The following is a 20,572-nucleotide window of genomic DNA, read 5'->3' as shown; positions in this document are numbered from 1 at the left end:
TTGTTTCTTTTTTACCGTTTTTTATCCTTTTTTTTGTTCTATAACAATGAAAAGCAGCAACGCAAATATTTTGTGATTATTCTAAACTAACTAAATTTAGCGAAAACAAAAACATAAATTTTGAAAAAAATCTTCTTAATGGCCAATTTGTACATAAAATTGAGACTTTGGATGGAAAGAAAAATCATCAAGAATCATTGCTATCATTCATCTCTCACGTATACTATTTGCATTTTTAATGATAGTTGTTCTTTATAATTAAACTAAAAGTTAAAAAAAAATAAAATACAAAAAAAAAAGTTTTTTATATTTCATAACAAATCACAAAATGTCTGCATGAAACTATTTTTTTCCCTTCTTCATATAGACATTATAGGTGTGAGGGATTCGACATATTCCCTTATGAATGAATTACCGGTTAAAAAACGTTTCAAATACATGATTGCTCTCCGTGTTCAGTAACATGTGCACGGGTGATGTTGTGATAAAAGACAAATAAATAAAAAATAAATAAATAAAGACTGACTGAAGAAGAACACAGGGAGAGAGAGAGAGAGAAAGAAAGACAGATGACCTGAGTAGAAAGTAGAGCGAATGAAATAAACCAAAAAAAAAAAAAAACATTGAAATAAAATTGAGAGATCCATCCGCCTCCATCATTGGAATGGAACGATATGGCAACACAGTGGCGGCGACGGCGACGGCGATGCCTCCTCCTGGTCAGAGGGTCAGCGTCGGCGACGTCCACAGCGTCACAATCCGCGGGCAGCACGTGGAGGGGCGCACAACAACATCCAACGGAAGTATGAGCCAACATGATGTGGGATGCGAGATGCGACTTTAGATCACGGGTACTGATAAATACAAAACAAAAAAAACCAAAAAAAAAAACCAAAATCAATTCCACAAATTACATTAAAATTCAAATTTATAAGCATTTTTCTTAAAGTACAAGAATTTTTTTTTAGAGTAATATTGTATTGCAATGACAATATTCAGCAGAGACATCTTTCTTGGTTTTAACTTTTATCAGAAAAATTTTTTTTGTTAACAGAAAGCAATTTTCCTTTGCGTACTACATATTTACAATGGGAAATGCCACTTTGACAATCAAGTTGTTTTATTTAAAAAGATGTTTTTAAATACTCTTTATCAGTTCTGTCAATAATTTTCTGCGAATTGGTACTTTGTGTAACATAAATCTTTAGTAGTTTGATAGAAAATCCCTAAAACCTTCAAAATATTTCTATTTTTAACATAAAATAAATTGACAAATCTAGTACTAACAACTTTAAATTTTGCTTTAATCAGTAGAGATCGGTGCAACTTGGTCATTTAAACCTAGTATATATTGTTTTATTCTTTAACTCAAAATGAAGGGGAAGTGAAGTGTTTGTCGAACAAAATTCGGGTTTCATAGACTGTCACTTACTGTGTTATCATACTTGCACATTAAAATTTTAATGTGATTCACATTAATTGTCGCTGGTCAGAGTCCAAATGTGTAATTTGTGTGTTTGAATCATATTATATTCAAAATTTGATCTATTTGTTGATAAAAAGGTAGACTTGGCCCGCAAAATTTGATATAAATTGATTTATAGAATTAATTCGAAAAATTAATGCGATTTCCTCTTTAATTTTTTAATGTGAAAAATAGTTATGCTTTAGGTAAATTTAAACTTATTTTTACAGGTCAAGTCCACTTCTTTATCAAAATACAGAAAAACCCCAAATATTAAGTGACTCAAAGACACAAATAACACATTTGGACGGTCACAAGCGACAATTAATGTGAATCACATTAAAATTTTAATGTGCAAGTGTGGTAACGCCGTTAGGGCCTCGACAGACCTGAGGATTAGCCGAGAGACGGCTTAGCGTAATTATATTCGAAATAATGATTAAAGTACATTTCCATCATTTTCCACTAAGTCGTCTCTCGGCTTAAGTCGTAAGTGTGTCTAGGGCATTAGACTGTCTTCAGACTAGAGGTTTAGCCCAGTTCCCGAGGGTCTCAAAACATTAAACAGCGACCGATTTTATTGATTTTTCAGAATGTAATAGGTCATTTGCCCTTAATAATCCAATCCTAAGTCAAAATTTTCCAAAAAATCTTGGTTGATGAGAAATTAGAGAAGCTAAGCCATATGGTTAAGCGTTAGGTCTGAAGCCCGTATTAGGATCCATTCCTAAAGCCATTCATACTTAAAAATTCATTAAAAAATAAGGGGGGCAAAGCGCCATATGCTTTGCGAAATGCTTGATCAAGTTAACTTATGTCCTAAGCATACTTACGACTTAAGCCGAGAGACGGCTTAACATAATTATAATCAAAATAATTGTCAGATTACATTTCCATCAGTTTCTGACTAATTCGTCAATTGGCTTAAGCCGAGAAACTGCTTAGTTAGTGGGAACCTGATGGCCATTTAGTCAAAGTCGTAAGTGTGTCTAGGGCATAACCGCTATACCACAAAAATTTTGACGCATTATTTACCGAGCTTAACTGATTAAAAAATAGAAATAAAAAATTAATCGATCGAAGTGCACAATGCAATTGGTTTAGGTCGTGTAGCTAGTCAAATAAAGCTTGTGGCTTCTGTCGTTCAGTTGGTAGAACACTCGTCTAGTTAGAGGTCGTTTAGAGGTCTACAGTTCGATTCTGGGTGGAGACAGGAATTTATCCTATCTCCACTTCGGAGAAAACTGGATGATTTATTTGTCACTTGCTCTAATTGAAAATTCAATGCACATAAATACAATTGATATTAAATACGGGTCCCGGTCAAAATCCCGAAAGCCAAAATCCCGAAAGCCGAAATCCCGAAACCCAAAATCCCGAATGGGCCAAAATCCCGAATTCTTAAAAGTGTCATAGCTACTCCCACGATTGCACCCGCGCTTGCTGGAGGCAAAGGGAAATCTTTTGTGTCTTGGAAAATTAGTCTAAACATTTTCCCCCATATAATTTCATCCCTTTCAGGATTTTGAACATTCGGGATTTTGACTTCCGGGATTTTGGCTTTCGGGATTTTGGCCTTTACAATCCTCATGAAAATAAGAAATTATTTATATAAAAAACTAAAACATACTTAGCGGTTCATAACCGATTGGAACCAGTTCAGAACGGTATTTTCGTGTAAAGACGAAATGTCCGCCTAGGCGAATTCTAAAACATATCCAAAAATTACAACAACAAAAGTCACACGACTAGTTTTTGAGCTATCCCAAAAAAAAGCATAGTTTTGGAGTGAAGAAAGGGAAGGGGTAGGGGGAAAGTCAGGATAATGTTAATGGTCCCAGGGTCAACTTATGGGGGTCCCCCGAAGGTCCCAAGTCTTTATCTCTAACCGTTTGGTTTCTACACTGAGAGAAATATGAAAAAGTTAAAATAACATTTCGGAAATGTTAATTTTACCCTGCAGTATTGATCCGAAATCGGTGTAAATATTATGCTTTTTAGGTGTATTAGGGGTTAAACTTACCCTTTTTCATGTTATTTTTACCCTTAAAAAGGTGTAAAATTAGCATTAAAAAATGTTGATATATTTTTACACCTACAAAGTGTTAAAGTTAGGAGGAAAAAAAGTTAATCGCACCCCCGTTTTTTCTCAGTGGTCAAAATAAGTTTGTTCTAGTAGCGTTTTGACTATTGATGTACAAGTTCCATTTGACGTTTGTTCGGTTTCAAACGGTTCTTGCACACCTCTGCCTTAGGCAGTAACAGTAGAGATGACCCCTTAGGGAGTATCGGTTATGACGCCATTGCACTGATCTCACCTGAAACGCATTTTAAGCTTCTTATCTTAAATGGTTTATTAACTCAGACAATTCGGGTTATTTCTTAATAAATATTAAATTCAAATAAGAAATTGGATATTAATAAAATTAACAAAAGTAGCTGTTAATTTGTCTTGGTAAAATAAAACACAACATTTTGGTTTTAGGTAATTTTTGACCTAACTAAATCGATTGTTTTTGAACATAGGAAACATGGTAATTAATACAGTAGCTTTTCAGAACATCAAAAATTCTTCTACTCACCAACAGGGGCGTCTAAATTACTTGAAATTTACATGAAGCATATGTTTCATAAAGTCAAAAATTACCTGAATACTACTTGAAGACAATTGTGAATTAACATAGAGATTTGGAAATTTTCTAACAAGAATTATTTGATAAATTCGTGGAAAATTCTTGATCGAATTGATTGGATATTTTTAATTGACTACCTAAAATTATAACAATTTCAATTTAGATTTTTAGATAATTGCAAGAAAAAAATAGTGAGATGTCCTATTTATCTTTCTACGGAATTTAATACCTTTTTTTCCTTTATATAAAAATAATTTTAACATTAAATGTGGCTTTTCCAGAGATCAAGAGATACAGTGAATTTTTTTCAAAATGAATTTTCTTTTTTTATTGAAATTCAAATTTTATTCTTTTTGTTGTTTTGTTTTAAATATCTCCTTTTATTGTTGATAATTTTTTTGACAAGTTTAAAATTTGATAAACTAGCAGTGGCCCGGTCGGATGCTGTCTCGTATCTCATCCACAAATCATCAACATCTCCTCTGGAAAGCATCTTTTTTGACAGAGAAAGAAAAACCAAAATAATAACTATAGATAAAAAGAATGAACGAACAACACCGACAAATATCCAAGAAAAAAAAGAAAATATGTCACATTCTTTTTTAGGTCTCTGTTGCTGCTGCTGCTGCTGATGCTTATTTATTAGTTTTCTTCTATATTGTTTTTTTTTCTACTATACGATTTCTCCTTTTAAAACTGAGATTGTGAAGAATCTCAGGTATTTAAAAAAAAACGTGTCTCCTAATGTGTTTCATCACGACACTGATAAGGATAGGAGACAAGCTTATCATACAATTTGACGATGCCATAAGATGAGAACTTTGAAAAGAGAAACCACATTGAAGAATAATTGTCTTGGGATGATGTGAGAGGCAATGTTTTGGGATGTTTGTGAGATGAATGTGTGACGATGGTTCTGTGATTATGAGAGATAGAAGGAGTGTTGAATGATGTTGAGAATGGCATGTGAATGTCGGAGATGATGATGTTTGCAAGAAATTTATGATTGTTTGCTGCGACAGGAGAATTTCATTCTATTTGGCAAATTAGCAATATTACATTTTTTCTCTTAAAATTTCACTCTGTCGTCCAAAATCTATTAACACTATCAATTATAACAACATTCATGTGCTTTCAAAGGTAAATCATATAGCTGTGAATATTTGTCTCAAGAATCAATGCTTAAAGCACCATTAAAAAAAGCATTTCTATTCATGCTGATTCTGCTTTAAATGTTTATTTTTAATATTTAAAAATTTTTAAGTACAACTATCATCAATAATTCTCGAGAAAACTAAAGCAAATACGATAAATAAAACCAAATAATTTGAAATTCAACTGTATTTATGAAAACTGAAATGTTTTCAATAAAAGACTATTGATAGTGAGATATGGTATATCATATTTCTGTTTCACACAAGAAAAAAAAAGAAAATGTTTGTGCATAAGATAACAAAATGCAAAGAAATGAATATATTTGTTTTATTTATTTATTTTATTAATTGGAATGTACCTGGTGGGTGTGCTATGTGAAAGAAATGGTATGTCAATGTGATAATTATGCATTGAAGTTATTTGCCAGAAGCACAAAGCGCTTATTTTAATTCTAACACTCACTCCTGAAATTTTTCTAATATATACTCTTAAGTACAAAGATTATGTCCTATCTTGCTCTTATGATCAAATGAAATATCTCATATTACTTGTAAAATGCTCAATTCAAATGTACATTGGTCACATCGGGTAATACTAATTCTTGCAGTTTTATTTCTACAAAGGTATAGATCTAAAGAAATGTGTTTTGGGTCAAATAAATACATAATTCAATAAATTGCTCTATATAGAAACCCATTTAGACAGATAAAAGGCAAAATTATTCTAGCAGTTTTTGACACTTTGCCTCATAAACTATGCATTACATTTCATAAATTGCATAAAAACTATTGTTTGTTCCACAATTACAAAAAAAACATTGCAAGTGTTTGTTTAATTAAAAATATTATTATTTTAACCACTAATTAATTCTAGCACTTTTAAAATTAATTTAAAAAAAAACACTTACAGCATTTTGTAAATTTGACGCATGTCAAATTTACAAAATATTCTTATTGAGAATTCTTGCATAGCTTTATAATAGATATTAGTTGTATCAGGCAATCCCAATTATAGCAGTTTTTCTTAGAAAATCAAAAAGGGAAGATTTTTAAAGCAATGTAATTGATTGGTGGTCACTTTAAGTAACTAAAGCTATTTAAACATAGTCAGCCTTATACTAAATGTCTCTCTGTTAATTTAAAATTGAGATTAAACCCAGGGAAGTGACATTATCTCTGAAAAATGCGACCAGTTTTAGTGTAATTTTTTCCCTGTTTTCGTACACATTTCACGAGATATCTCAAAAACTACGTAGGTTGCCAATTTAGGGTTTTCAGTTGCCTCTTCGTTATTAAATGGGCTTTTATTTTGTATTAGTATTTTTTGCTAATTCATTCTACAATGACAGAAAATAGCTAATAAACTCAAAAGTTTTTTCGGCACGCTAGAAACATATGGGTAACATAGGAAACGTCATGCCCCTGATTAAACCAATTTATTCTAGCAGTTTTGACATTTTATCACGATTTAGCACTTTTGATTTTAAGCATCCATTATTGAATTACTCTGCGACCTTTTTTTAATTAGTAGAATTAGGGTTGCCCGATAAAGAAAGTCTTGTATATTCAGTAATAATTGCATTTTACAGGAATATGAGTTTTTACATTTGAGCATTATGTCCAACGCAAAATAACTTTTGTTTTGTAAACATGTTTTTTGACATTTCAGTGAGAGTGAAAGAGATCTAAATCTAGTCATCTCACTCACTCTCACAGAAAATTTTGAAAACATGTTTACAAACAAAAGTTAATGTGCGCTGGTCATTAATTTTATTGATATTTTGAATAATTATTTTTCAAAATTCAATATTGCAGTTTTGGGACAAATCGAACTGAATTAATTAATGGGGTGTATTGATAATTTTGGGAGTGAATGTAAAATGATTTTACTGTTAATTTCCTTTCACTTTCAAAAAAAGAGTTTTAATCAAAGTAAATTTATTCCAATAACTATCTTTTCATGTTGTACGCGACATTCTTTTGCGTGAAGATCATGAGAAATCAATAAAACTAATCCATTGCTGCCATTTGCTTGATTGACCATTTTTATGCATAAAAAAAGATAAAGAAGGAATTTTAGATAAAAGTGCCTGAAGAAAAAGGGCTCAATTGTGGGAGGGAATTTTTGATGATCGAGAAATGGGGTGGGATTTTTTTTTGTAGGATTTGATGATGAATGAACTGAAGAAATGACTTGTACGATGAATATGAGAAAAATGATTTGTTTGAGTTTGGCAATGATTTCAAAGTGGTTTATACTTTTCTAGTTGCTTCTCATACAGTCTCGCTTTTTTTTGTACTCCAAAGACTTCGCATAGTAATTTCACAAATCACTCTCAATAATTTCATATAAATTTTACTAAAAATAAAACAAAATTTTTAAAAAATAATTGCGGAAATGATCTTTTCTAGCATATCAGAGAGTTTGATAATATTTTTGGCAAAATAGAATAAAAGAGTTTAATTGGATTTAAAATGGAGAATTTAAAAATTCTAAATTTCTATTGCAGAGACTGTGCACAGAAAAATATTGAGCATACGTCAAATGTAATTCCTAATTTCCGTTTTGCTAATAATTTATCTTTTTTTTGACCTTACATCATTTTGTTTTTCTGTTTTTTTTTTCTTCTTTCCTAAAAATTTACATATAGTCATACAAATAAATCAAAAAAAAATGGAGAGAACGCCAAATTTTCTAATTTTACATGTATTTGTTTTATTCTTTCCTTAAATAATTATAAATTAAATTAAATTTTAGTACAAAATGACACGAATGCCTTTGCCGTCTGGTCTAACATATTTTTCCGTATAGATGTGCGATATGACGAGCAGAACAGTAAGAATGGCGTTTGTCCGGTGATGCTATGGAGTTCGGGGGGTATTGAGCCGAAGAATGAGATAGATTCGGGAATGATGCCACCACCAACAACCCTCCCACTGAGCGTGAGACGACCATCGTCCACGGGTACCATTCTACCAGATGCTCTGTCGCCGTCTAATGTTGTGACGGCCCTCAAGACGGAGATTGTCGATGAGAACTCACAGAATTCAATGGGTGCTAATGATGGCAATAGCAATGACTATGAGGGTAGATCACCAGATCCAGGAGCACTGTATGGGCCAAAGATTCATGGGCCAAACATTGAATTGATGGACGAAAGTTCAAATTTGTCCATGATTGTCAATGAGAATTCCATGGATATGACAAGTGTCTATCCACCAAGTGGACATTCTGGCAGTCTTCTGATGCCGGCAGTTCATGCTGCCAATGAACTCTCTGCAAAAGTGGCAGCAGTTCAGTTGCATCAATTTGTAAATGGTGGCTCTGGTGAGGCTCAGACACAAGTATCACCAGCTCAAACGGTGCAAAATGTTCAGAAATTTCTGGAGAACAATGTTCCAGGTGCGCTCTTCACAACGGCTACCAATGGAAATGTTTCAACATCAACCACAACGGGACCTGGAATCTTTTCACAGGTAGGATTCTATTTTTTTTTTACGAAAAAAAGACCAAGCTTTCATTTTTAGTTTAGCCCTCATTTGTCCTTATGAATCCTATAAATCTCTACATTTCATATTATCTTCCGATTTATCGCTCAAACTTCAATTCTTTAGGAACGGCAAGAACTATAGAAAGTCAATTCATTAAACAAAATACAATGATAAGCCCAGATGAGCTTATGGTAGCTGAGACAGAGGAACCACCATTAACCCTTTAAGGACGATTGGAACACCGGTGTCCCATAAAGAAAATAATTTTTCCTAACTACCTAAAGTTATTTTTTTCTTATGTTTGTACATAATTGCAAAGTAGAAGGTTGAAGGGATCTAGAATATTTTTTGCAAGTCTCTAGCTATTTGCTATAAAGTAAATATTTAAGCTCAAAAATGGCGAATTTTTAAATTCTCAAATTCATAATTGATTTTATTTATTTTTTATACTTCCAATATTTTTTAAACAAATTTCCTTTGGCAATAAAAACTACAATACTCATACGTAATATTTTTCATTAAAGCGAAAATTATTATACATTGGTATTATCAGAAAAATTACTTAAATTTTTGGGCTATTTTTGTCCCTATCGTCTATAGTGGCGCAAAATACACCGAATCAGACTCTGTTAGACTTTCCAAGGTTAGATTTAAGACTTGTAATTGATTATGTTTACCAGTTTAATTGTTATTGTTGATTTTCAGTCCGTAAAAAGTGTCTCGTCGTTAAAGGGTTAAAGGAAAAAGTCGTTTTTGCATTCGAATCTGGCAACACTAGAAAAAGTGGCTGATATTGCATTTAATTTTTAATGATTTTAGGAATTTTGATTATTCTTGAGGAATTCTTCTTGCATATTTTTTTACCTAGAACTTCTAGGGTCTCTTCCAGAGAAGATAGGATGTCTGAATGACTAAGAAAGCCCTCAAGAGCCCCAAAAGAGATGAAAAATGTGGTCTGGATTCTATCTTTAGCATGGCAACTTTCATACTAAAAAAACAGAAGAAAAAGCAGTAAAAATCACAGAATTTTTCCACAAATCTCTTCATTAGCGATTCTTGAATACTTTTTAATGAATTTATTACGCAAATTTGCTTACTTTCGTGCAAAATTACGTGAAAAACATCAAAACAAATGTCGCAAAGGACACCGTCCGCCATCTTCCATTTCACAACTGAACCGTTTTGGTGCATTTCTTCGAGCAAAGCAAACACTTTTTCAAGACATTTTCCCGAGGATTTTCCACGAACAATTCAAAAGATAAATAGTCACAAATGCTTCCAAAACTCATCAATTTTCTATTCCAATTTGCAAATCACCGATATTCCACGTGATTTTCATAATTTTCTACGAATTATGAAATGTTGCAAAAGTCGCTGGGCGACCCATATTTAACTTATTTTTGCTATCAAATCACGTCTTTTAACCAATTCTTTGTCACTAAACTAATTCCAAAAACTATTTTCTCTATGTTAAATACTAATTTTTATTGAAATTTCATTAATTAAACTTCACAAATCGACTTTAAAAAGCAATCTCGGCGACGTTTTTTTTTTTTTTTCAAATGCTGGCGACTACCACTACAAAAGCAGAAAAACTACTTTTTCCTTAAATGTTGGTTCCTCTGGCTGAGATATTGAATTTCGAAAGAAAAAGTATCGATTCGAGTAAAAACTTCTTGGCGACCAAAATGATCATAACTCCCGTTATAATTGTCAGAATCTGTCTTTAGTGATATGGGAAGGTCTTGTGAAGTACTTCAACTACTCATAACATAGAAACTGCATAAGACTATGCAGGAGAGGTAAAATCGATCTTCGAATATTTTAGATTTGCGTTTATTCTTCGTTTTAGTGAAACCGCAATCGGGTAGTAGTAGGGGAATATCTCATAATTTTGGACAGTTTCTAAATTTGGACACTGAGGGTAAAATTGGACACTAAAAATTAAAAGATTAAAATTATGGATTTTTAATCCAATATTTAATGAATAATTAATTCTGTCTAAATATATGTTCTTTTTGGAAGATTTTAACACTAATTTTGTTAAAGTTTGAATATTATTTGAGTCAAAATTTCTTTGTTGAAATTTTAGTGTGAGCAATTGCTTGCGAGAAATATGACAGAACTTCATGTTTACTTCAGTCTTATGACCAGCGCACAATAACTTTTGTTTGTGAACATGTTTTCAAAATTTCCCATGAGAATAAGCGAGATGACTAGATCTAGATCTCACTCACTCTCATTGAAATATCAAAAACATGTTTACTAAACAAAAGTTATTGTGTGTTGGGCATTATGAACTGGACTTGTAAGGAGTTTTATTATATTGCTCAAGTATGTTCGTGGTACAACATCTTGGTTTCGAGCATTCCGCAAGTTGGGATTTTTTGCCGCCCCTTAAAAAAAATATTTTGGAAATTCAAACCCGCCCTGGAGGCAAGCATCTGAACCTATAACGTTACGAAAAGTTCTTGGGAATTTTATTAGTTTTTTTTTAATTGAGGCTTAAATAGATATGAAAGATTCTCTTTTTTAAAGCTTTTTCTCTAAAAGCTCCTTTGATATTATATATATAAAAAAAACGTATTAAAATGGTTACAGATAAGTGGGATGAATTCGAATCGAACTACTGCCATGGAGACTAACTTCATGTCAACTGGTCCATTGGCCATTCAGTGCGATAATTCTGGTGCAGCTGACCAAATACTCTGCAACAATTCATCACCCTCATCCACAAGTCGATCACCATTGTCTCAGGATATTATTCTCAATTCTCAGTCAGTTGTCACGTTGTCTGAGGTGAATGGCATGAATGTACTGTCATCGCCATCATTGCCATCAGCAACGACACAGAGTGATCACACAATGTCTCCGGACATTATCATGAATCCCACTGTATCGCCATCGATGTTGTGCTCAGGAAGTGCTGGTGGTCATTCTCCCATGCTTGAGACTCAAGTGAGTTGCTGCGATTTTGTTTCTCTTTTTTTTTGTTTTTCCAGGCGGAACCTATGAATGTAACACAATTCAATTGCAATCTACAGGTGCCACTTTTGTCCATCCCTCAGACAGCCCCAGAATCCATGATGAATTCCATGATATCACCAATTCTTGCCAGTCCGCAGTCTGATCATAAGGCACCACAAACACCAACAACAACTGCCTCAAATACCGTTCACAATATGATTCTCAATGAAATTCTCACGTCGCAACAGAATCCAATTACCACCGAATCCATGGAGGCTCTTATGTCATTCAATTCAGCTACATCGATGCTTCAGGAGTCAACGCCAGTTACGACTTCTCATATGATTCTCACACCACAGGCACCAGATGGCGACAGTGATTCAAGTGCACGACAGCAACAGCAACAGCAGCAGCAACAACAACAGCAGCAGCAGCAACAACAACAACAGCAACAACAGCAAATTGCACAAAATACTGCAATTTACACGGAGGCAGCAGCAGCTCATGCTGCAGCAGCTGCAATCATGGCCGGAGCATCGGACATGAATTCCAACACAAATACAACTGGCTCGAATATTCTCAGTGGGAATGTGACGGAGAATCTCGTTGCTTCCAATCACATGATAAACAATCATGAAATTCGAGTTAGTGCAAATGGAGATCTCCATGTGCAGAGGGTGCAGAATGATATTGGGTAAGTTTTTATTTCTTTGTCTTTTTTATTTGATTTTGTGGAATTTAACATTGCTTTTCAATTTTAAATTTTGAATATATTTTCTCTCAAAATTATTCAGACTGTTTTGGAGGAATTTTCGGTCTAATGGGTTGTATCAGGGGCATGACGTTTCCTATGTTTCCCATGTGTTTCTACCGTGCCGAAAAAACTTTGGAGTTCAATCGGTGTTTTCTGTTATTGTGGAATGAATTAGCAAAAACTACAAATACAAAATAAAAGCCAATTTAATAACGAAGAGGCAACCGAAGACCCTAAATTGGCAACCTACGTAGTTTTGGAGATATCTCGTGAAATGTGTACGAAAACAGGGAAAAATTTACACTAAAACTGGTCGCATTTTTCAAAACTAATGTCACCCCAATGGATTGTATTGTAGCAGATAGTGAACAGAAAATAGATCTTTCTTGATTTTTTCTCTTTAATTCTTCACGACGTTTCGAGGATGGATGTCCTCTTCATAGGTTTCGAATTTGGAGGAAAAATTACGTACAGGTGGGAAAATCTGCTACTGCACTGCACTTGGACTTTTTTTTTTACAATTCTTCGCTCTGAAGTTCACCATCCAATGGACTGACACAGAATGACTCATTCTCTAGGATCAGCTCTCATCACAGCAGATAATGAATTCCAGAGTCATTCTGTGTCAGTCTATTGGATGATGAACCTCAGAGTGAAGAATTGTAAAAAAGTCCAAGTGCAGTGCAGCAGCAGATTTTCCCACCTGTACGTAATTTTTCCTACGCATTAGAAACCTGATGAAGAGAACATCCATCTTCAAAACGTCGTGAAGGATTAAAGAGAAAAAATCAAAAAAGGTCTATTTTTCCGTTCACTATCAGTTATTCAGACCTCCCATAAAAGTCGACCCAGGGAAATATGATCTTTCTTTTCCCTCCATGTCCCTGTGTTCCAGAAACACGTTTTTTAGGATACCTTTTAGTTTTTAGTAATTTCCGACGATTAATTCAATAGGTGTGGAAACCGGTGAGCATCGGGTAAGAAGAAGCAAAGAAAATTTTCAAATTCTTCCCAAAGCTTTCGGCTCGGACTCCAAGCCTTCCTCAGTGGTCAAATTTTTAGTCTTTTCTTGCTTTGTCAAATGGTCTTTTTTGTTCACAGGGCATGGGATTTGGGGCACTGCACTTAATTTTCTACTTATTTTTAGAATTTTTAGCAATTTTTCCCTCTTTGTGTGTCTTTCTTAGGATTTCTTTGTGAGACTAAAAGTTTGACTAAGACTAAAAATTTGAATACTGAGGAAGGCTTGGAGTCCGAGCCGAAAGTTTTGAGAAGAATTTGAAAATTTTCTTTGCTTCTTGTTACCCTACGCTCACCGATATCTTTTAGGATATCTCAAAATTGAGTCGAAAGAGTACACTTCCATATTATGTTTTGGTACTTGTCACTAGGGTAATTCTGTAACGATATGACAATGTCATATGACAAATTTGCGTGGTAATTTTAGAAGCAGGACAGCATTAAAACACAATGAGCATCGAAATACCATTGCTAGGAGCTGCTTAGTAACAGACATTGGATATTATCATATTTTGATTCGCTTCATTACGGGCTTCCGTAAATTTGAAAAAATACCTAGAGGACATATTTTAATAGAAAATTTATTCATCTACACCGTTTTCTCTGCGAGAAAAGTGCTTTTTCAAGCTATTTTAGAAAAAAAACACAAAAAAGACTGCAAATCGTTTGACCAATGCAATCAACAAGCGGTGAGACATGGTTATGGCGTTTCTTTTCGCCGTGAGACATCAGAAATTGCTTCGCTTTTTTGTTACTTTTTGCTCCATAGCTTTTGTTACTTTTTACCCCAAGTGACCATTTTTAATAAAAGAATTTCTGGAAAAAAGAACTTTTGTGAAATTCTAAAATAGATAGCGGATTCGTATTCAAAAAATCCAAATTATTTAGAAAATATTCATCAGTGCATCAATTTTGGAAAATAAGTAGGTAAAAATTGATATCTTCTGCAAGGAAAATATTTCAAAAATAGGGCTAAAAATTTCAATATTTTTTATTTTCTAAATTCCTTGTTCGAATTCTAAGAAACTTATCGGCATTTAAGAAGGTCTATGGAGGCTATCTATAGGAAAAAAATTGAGCCGCTATCTTTTTTACCTTGGAAGATATTCAATTTTGAATTTTTCGATTTGTTACTTTTTGCCCCAGTCTCCCTTATGACCTCTACACATTGGGAGCAATTTTTGTTAAAAATTGCTTTTTTGAAGGAAATTCCCTGCAGCGTTGTAGGGGGAAACGTCAAATTTCTGTCAAAAACGCAATTTTTGACGAAAATTCCTCCCAATGTGTAGACGCCTTTAGCCAGTTCAAAAACCAACTACAGTCATTCCCTATCCGCCACCTAGGACGCATCCGATGGGTACCCCATACTAACGAACAGTCATGTACTAAAAAGAATGTTTTTAGAAGAAAGATTTCCCCCTGTCAATGAATAGATTACTTTTTTTTAACACCATTTTTGTGGAGAAAAAAAAACAAGGAAAAATACATAATTGTGTTTGCAGGAGGCGAACGGAAAATATGATGCAAACAGCAGCTTTAGTACAGAATGTTATAGCCAATCCATCGGCGAAGGTGGACCTGGGTGGGCCGTCAAATAACATTGCCGATGGGACAAATCACCATCAACAACCAACAACAGGGACTACAACAATACCTCAAGAGATTGCAACCATGTCTGATCACGATCTAATAAGCTACATCAATCCCAGCTGCTTCGATCAAGGTATGATCCCCTGAATTTCCTGCAAATTCAAAAGTGCTGCAATATAATGGTTCCCGTTTCTCTATTCTTTTTTTGTTTTCAGAATTTCAGTGAGTTCAAAACATATAATAAGTTTATTATCGTAAATATTTTTTTTTTAAAAAGGGTTTTGCTTTTTTTTTTTTAAATGATGTTTTATTTTACATTTTTTTTGGTAGAAAATGTAAAAGAAACAGAAATAAGTGGTGTGGATTTTTTTTTAATAAGGATTAATATCTAATGAACTACATTTGACTTTTTTTTTCTTTTTATCAACAACTTTTTTCATCTTTTTTCCAATGAAAAAGTTGAAAAATTGAACAATGGACGTGAGAGAGATGCTTGGCGTTGAAATTCGAGATTCTGATACTGGTTTCTCCTCAATTTCTGTCCTGTACATAAATTATTGCGTGTCTTTGAAATTAATGACAGAATTTTACTTCAATGGAGATGTTGAGTTTTTTTTTATTAAATAATTATTTTGTTCTGAGATATTTTTTTTCTAATTTACATAGTCGTAAAACTCTGAGATAACACTATGAAATAGATGTAGAGACGTAAGAAATGGAAATACTTTAAGTATTATTTAAAGAAAAGAGAAATGCATAATTTTTTTTTAATTTTAAATGAATAGATTTATAAATTGTCTTCATTGTTGAATTAAAGTGTTTTTTCATTGTTTTATTTTTTTTGTCTGAGAAAATCGTAAGAGTAATAATGTGATTAGTCCTATAAGATTGTAGTTTAATTTTCATAATGAATTACATAACAAATAGTAAGAATTATTTAAGTGTGTAAAATATTAATAATTAAAAGAAATAATACTTAAGGTTTGAAAGTAGATAAAATATTTGTAATAACAAAGTCATAAGAGATATTGTCTACTATATTTACATTAATTTTTAAATAGAATATTATAACATATACATTACACGTAGATTTTGCGAGAACACTACAACTAATTAAAAAAGGAAAAGAAATAATCATTTAATAATTGGAATAACCTTTACACATTTTATGAATTCTAAAGAGGAGTGAGAGTCAGATAAATTGTTGTACAGCAAAGAAAAAAATATCAGATTTATCGTCACTGTAAGTTTAATGGAATAAAATAATTGAATATTTACAGATACAAAATTTAAAAAGAAAAATATCAAAGGAAATAATCTTAAATTACTTTACTAATCCTATTATCTAAAGGAAGAAAAAAACAACAAACTAACATAGACATAACAACGACTGCCATTGAATATTGACTGCAGGTGAATATTCTGTATTAACTTGAAATAAACTTTTTTCTCATTTTGAACGTTTCTATTAAACAAAAAAAAAATAAAATAGCGTCAAGTAAAAAGGTGTTTGTGTGACAGATAATGCCCAACGCACAATAAATTTTGTTTAGTAAGCATGTTTTTGACATTTCTGTGAGAGTGAGTGAGATCTAGATCTAGTTATCTCGCTCACTCTCACAGAAATTTTAAAAACATGTTTACAAACAAAAGTTATGGTGCGCTGGTCATATGCAACAAAAATATTACACCCGAATTATATTATACATAATGTAAATAGAAAAATGATAGTTGTACGTGTTTTTAAAAAAGTTGAAATTGGTATAAAATATGGAGAAGTTTATCTGCTCGAATGTTGAATATCATCCTAGTGAAAAGGTCTTTAAATTGAAGCTAGAAATGCATTAAAAAGGACTATTGCGTCGGGTAACTCAAATTCTAGCAGTTTTCAAACTTCTGTCATCTACGAGAATGAGTCAGTTTGTCAGAAGAAAAATCCTCAAGGGGTAAGTCATTGCAGAAACACGAACCACTTGACCAAGAAACATTTTTTTTGGTATTGTGAAAATGTATCTAAGAAAAACGGAAATTCTTCGAAAAACGTGGAAGCTTTTTTTGTCGTGAAAATACTTTTAAAAACGAAAAAAAGTAATAAAAAAAAACTCGGAAACGAACTTAGAAACGCGGAACCGCTTTCAAGAATCATGAAAACGTTTATTAAAACGCAGCGCATTCAAGAAACGCGAGAAATATCAAAACGTTTCTAAAAACACAGAAAAGCAGAAACATTTCGAGTATCGTGGAAACTCGTATAAGAAACTTAAAGAGTTATTGAAAAAAAGTATAAACGGTATAAACACATTCAAGAAACGCTGAAACGAAGTAACGTGAAACTATCCTAGAAGCATTGAGAAACAACACAGAAAAGCAGAGACGCTTCCAATTACGGAGAAATTCTTCGAAGAAACATAAAAATATTTATTAAAGCACATCAATGCATTCAAGAAACGCAGAAAGAAAATTAGAAATGCTTAACTGAATTCCTTAGATGTATTAAAACGTTTCCAGAAACACAGAAAAGCAAACACGTTTCCAGTATCGTGGAAACTCGTCTAAGAAACATGAAAAGTTATTGAAAACACAGAAATGCATTCAAGAAACGCAGAAACGAGACTAGAATCGCAGAACTGTATCCTAGTTAGAAGTATTAGGCGTTTCTAGAATCACAGGAAAGCAGAAACTTTTCTAGTAACGTAGAAAGAGTTTTCGTAAACGCAGAGATGAATCCAAGAAACGCTCTGAAATACGCGGAACTGTATCTTGACACCTTATAAACATTTTTAGAAATGCAAAAAATTAGAGGCATGCCCATTACCTCAGAAACGCATCTGAGAAGCACGGAAGCGTTTGCAAAAATGCAAAAACGCATTTCAGAGACGCAGAAAAGATCTTATAAACACAAAACTATTTGCTGAAAACATGTGAAAACGCTATCTAGAAACGATATTAGAACTGCAGGACTCTATCCGAAAAGCATTAAAGGGTTCATAGAAACACAGAAAGGCCAAAATGTTTCCAGTAACGTTGAAATACGTCTTAGAATCATGAAACTGTGTCATAGATGCATTAAAAAAGTATAGTTGTTTTCAAAAGCGTTGAAAACATATAATAAGCACGGAAACATGTGTAAATAAGCAGAAACGCACTTAAGATACGCAGGACTTTGTCCTTAGAAGCAATGAAACGTTTCTAGAAAATCGGGAAAGCAGAGACTTTTTTATTAACTTAGAAACGCGTCTGAAAATCACGAAAACGTTCTTTAAAACGTAGAAACGGATTTAAGAAACGCTGAAACAATTATGAAAAAAATATAAAAACGCATTCATGAAGAACAGAAAATTTTCTAAAATCGCAGAAGCGTACAGATGATCCTAGAAACTCAAAACTGTATCCTTAGAAGCATTAAAACACTTCTACCATGCTGAAGCACGTATTATAAGTACGAAAACTTTTGTCTGCACGCAGAAACACATTCAAGGACCGCAAGAACGATTCTAAAGAAATTGAACTCCAAAAGTAAAATCGCAGAAAATGGATTAAAGAAACGCCGAAATAGTTCTAGAAACGCAGAAGCGTTTCCAAAAAACATGGACAGGTTTAAAGAAACGTAGAAATGCAAGGGGTAACTCATTCCCATTTTTTCTGACAAGGGTTTCTGGTTTCTCGGGTTTCGCGATGCAATTCGTGGGTTTCTCGGGTTTCGCGATGCAATTTTTGGGTTTCTCGGGTTTCGCGTTGCAATTTTTGGATTTCTTGGGTTTCGCGATGCAGACATTGGGTTTCTCGGGTTTCTCGGGTTTCGCGATGCAATTCTTGGGTTTCTCGGGTTGCGCGAAGCGTTTCTCGGACAATTGACGAGGATTTCTCAATATGAGTTACCCCTTGTAGAAATGCGAAAATGCAGACGATTCCAAAAATTTGGGGCTGTATCCCAAAAAGAACATGAAAAACTTTCTAGAAATGCGGAAATACGTCCAAAAAATGCAGAAATAATATTGTAAAGTCGCACAAATGCATTGAAAAAAACTAGTTGATTAGCATGTTAAGAAATTTAGTTTGAAATAAGTGCTAGAAAAAAGTTATAGTAAATTCTACCTGTGTAAATCAAAATATTGGACAAAATGGCAGCTTTTGTGATAGTTTAGTAAGTGATCATAGGTGACTCTAATTCTAGCAGTTTTTGATGATATTTTTCTGTCAGTTACTTGGCATTTATTATAAAATAGCTAGAATTAACATTGATTATGCCCAATGCACAATAATTTCTGTTTAGTAAACATGTTTTTGGCATTTCAATGAGAGTAAGTGAGATCTAGATCTAGTCATCTCGCTCATTCTCATGGGAAATTGTGAAAACATGTTAACAAAACAAAAGTTATTTTGTGTTTGGCATTATTCTAACAGATTCATATAGTGCGACATTCGTTTAATGTGTTTCTAGATTCAACTCATACGTTTTAATCTAGAGTGATATTCAACAATCGGGCTTTGGAGATTAGAAAATATTTAAGTTTAAGTATCTTTCTCCCAACAAAATTTCTTTTGTGTGCACTAATTTAACTTTTCTCAAAAAAAAAAAGAAAGGAAGAAAGAATGAAAGAAACTAACTGTTCTTCGATTTGTAGGACATTAACACTAATCACTAATTCAAAGTATATAATATCTGAAATTTTTTGTCATCCCACATTGACAATTTTAATCAGTTTAGAATAAAATGGAATATCTGTAAGATATTCAATAAATTTGATATTCTCCTTAATTCTACCGGAAGAAATGAACTTTTAAATCTAAATTGTGGTTTCTTCTGTAGGAAAGAAATGGGAAAAAAAATAAAATTAATAATATTGGAAAATATATTTCTCAAAATTAGTCTGACATAAACAAAAGTGTAGTCAAGTGTATAATTAACACAACAGAAAAAAAAGTAATAAGACTGGGTTCACAATTGCACGCAACATTTTAATTTTGTAGTCGTGATTAGTGAATAAACTGTTTTACCCGATAAGATGTCAGCTTTGTAAGTGGAAGAGAAATTGAAGAAAAATTTGTGAAAAAATTGTTATTACAATTCTTGCTCTGAGTTTGTCTTATTTTAATTTAAATAAGAATTGCATTGGATAAGAACCATTATATTGTATCGAGGAACAAGAATGCCACAAATAAAAATATATATGTTATTAAAACACTTGTTTTCATTACGTTCGCTTCTTGATTGTCTACTTCGCAGAAAGGATAATATTTAGTGTCTAATTCTAATCGAAACGCATCATGTGAGTAAAACGAGAATTAGGATCATTTTCAAAGGTTTTTTTTTCTTTGTAGAAAAATATCTCATAGCCGGAAATATTGAGAATTACAATTTTGAGGGCTGATTTTCAATTTTTTGAAAATACGGTAAGAGGGGTTAGCCTATCTTTCTTACCGTGCTATCACACTAGGATTTTTTTTTCAATTTGTAAATTTAGTTTAATTTTCAGATGAATTGTTTCTATGAGTT

At 32.9% G+C, this 20,572-nt stretch overlaps 1 protein-coding gene across 14 annotated transcripts in view; it reads left to right on the top strand.

Moving 5' to 3' along the window:
• LOC129806325 (nuclear factor of activated T-cells 5-like) overlaps positions 1-20,258 on the top strand; it is a 74,602-nt gene extending 54,344 nt beyond the window's left edge. For 8 of the 14 annotated variants that reach the window (XM_055854832.1, XM_055854842.1, XM_055854841.1 and 5 more), the window contains 4 exons: positions 8,065-8,729; positions 11,346-11,702; positions 11,789-12,405; positions 14,988-20,258. In XM_055854832.1, the coding sequence (XP_055710807.1) occupies positions 8,065-8,729; positions 11,346-11,702; positions 11,789-12,405; positions 14,988-15,222 (1,874 nt within the window). In that variant the 3' untranslated portion in view covers positions 15,223-20,258. The remainder of the gene's footprint in view (positions 1-8,064; positions 8,730-11,345; positions 11,703-11,788; positions 12,406-14,987) is intronic. The other 6 variants (XM_055854834.1, XM_055854843.1, XM_055854847.1 and 3 more) reach the window with 3 other exon arrangements.
• The last annotated feature ends 314 nt before the right edge of the window (positions 20,259-20,572 follow it).

The sequence above is a fragment of the Phlebotomus papatasi genome, chromosome 3, assembly GCF_024763615.1.
Source record: "Phlebotomus papatasi isolate M1 chromosome 3, Ppap_2.1, whole genome shotgun sequence".
Taxonomy (NCBI): Eukaryota; Metazoa; Arthropoda; class Insecta; order Diptera; family Psychodidae; genus Phlebotomus; species Phlebotomus papatasi.
This window is presented reverse-complemented; position numbering and strand designations above follow the sequence as displayed.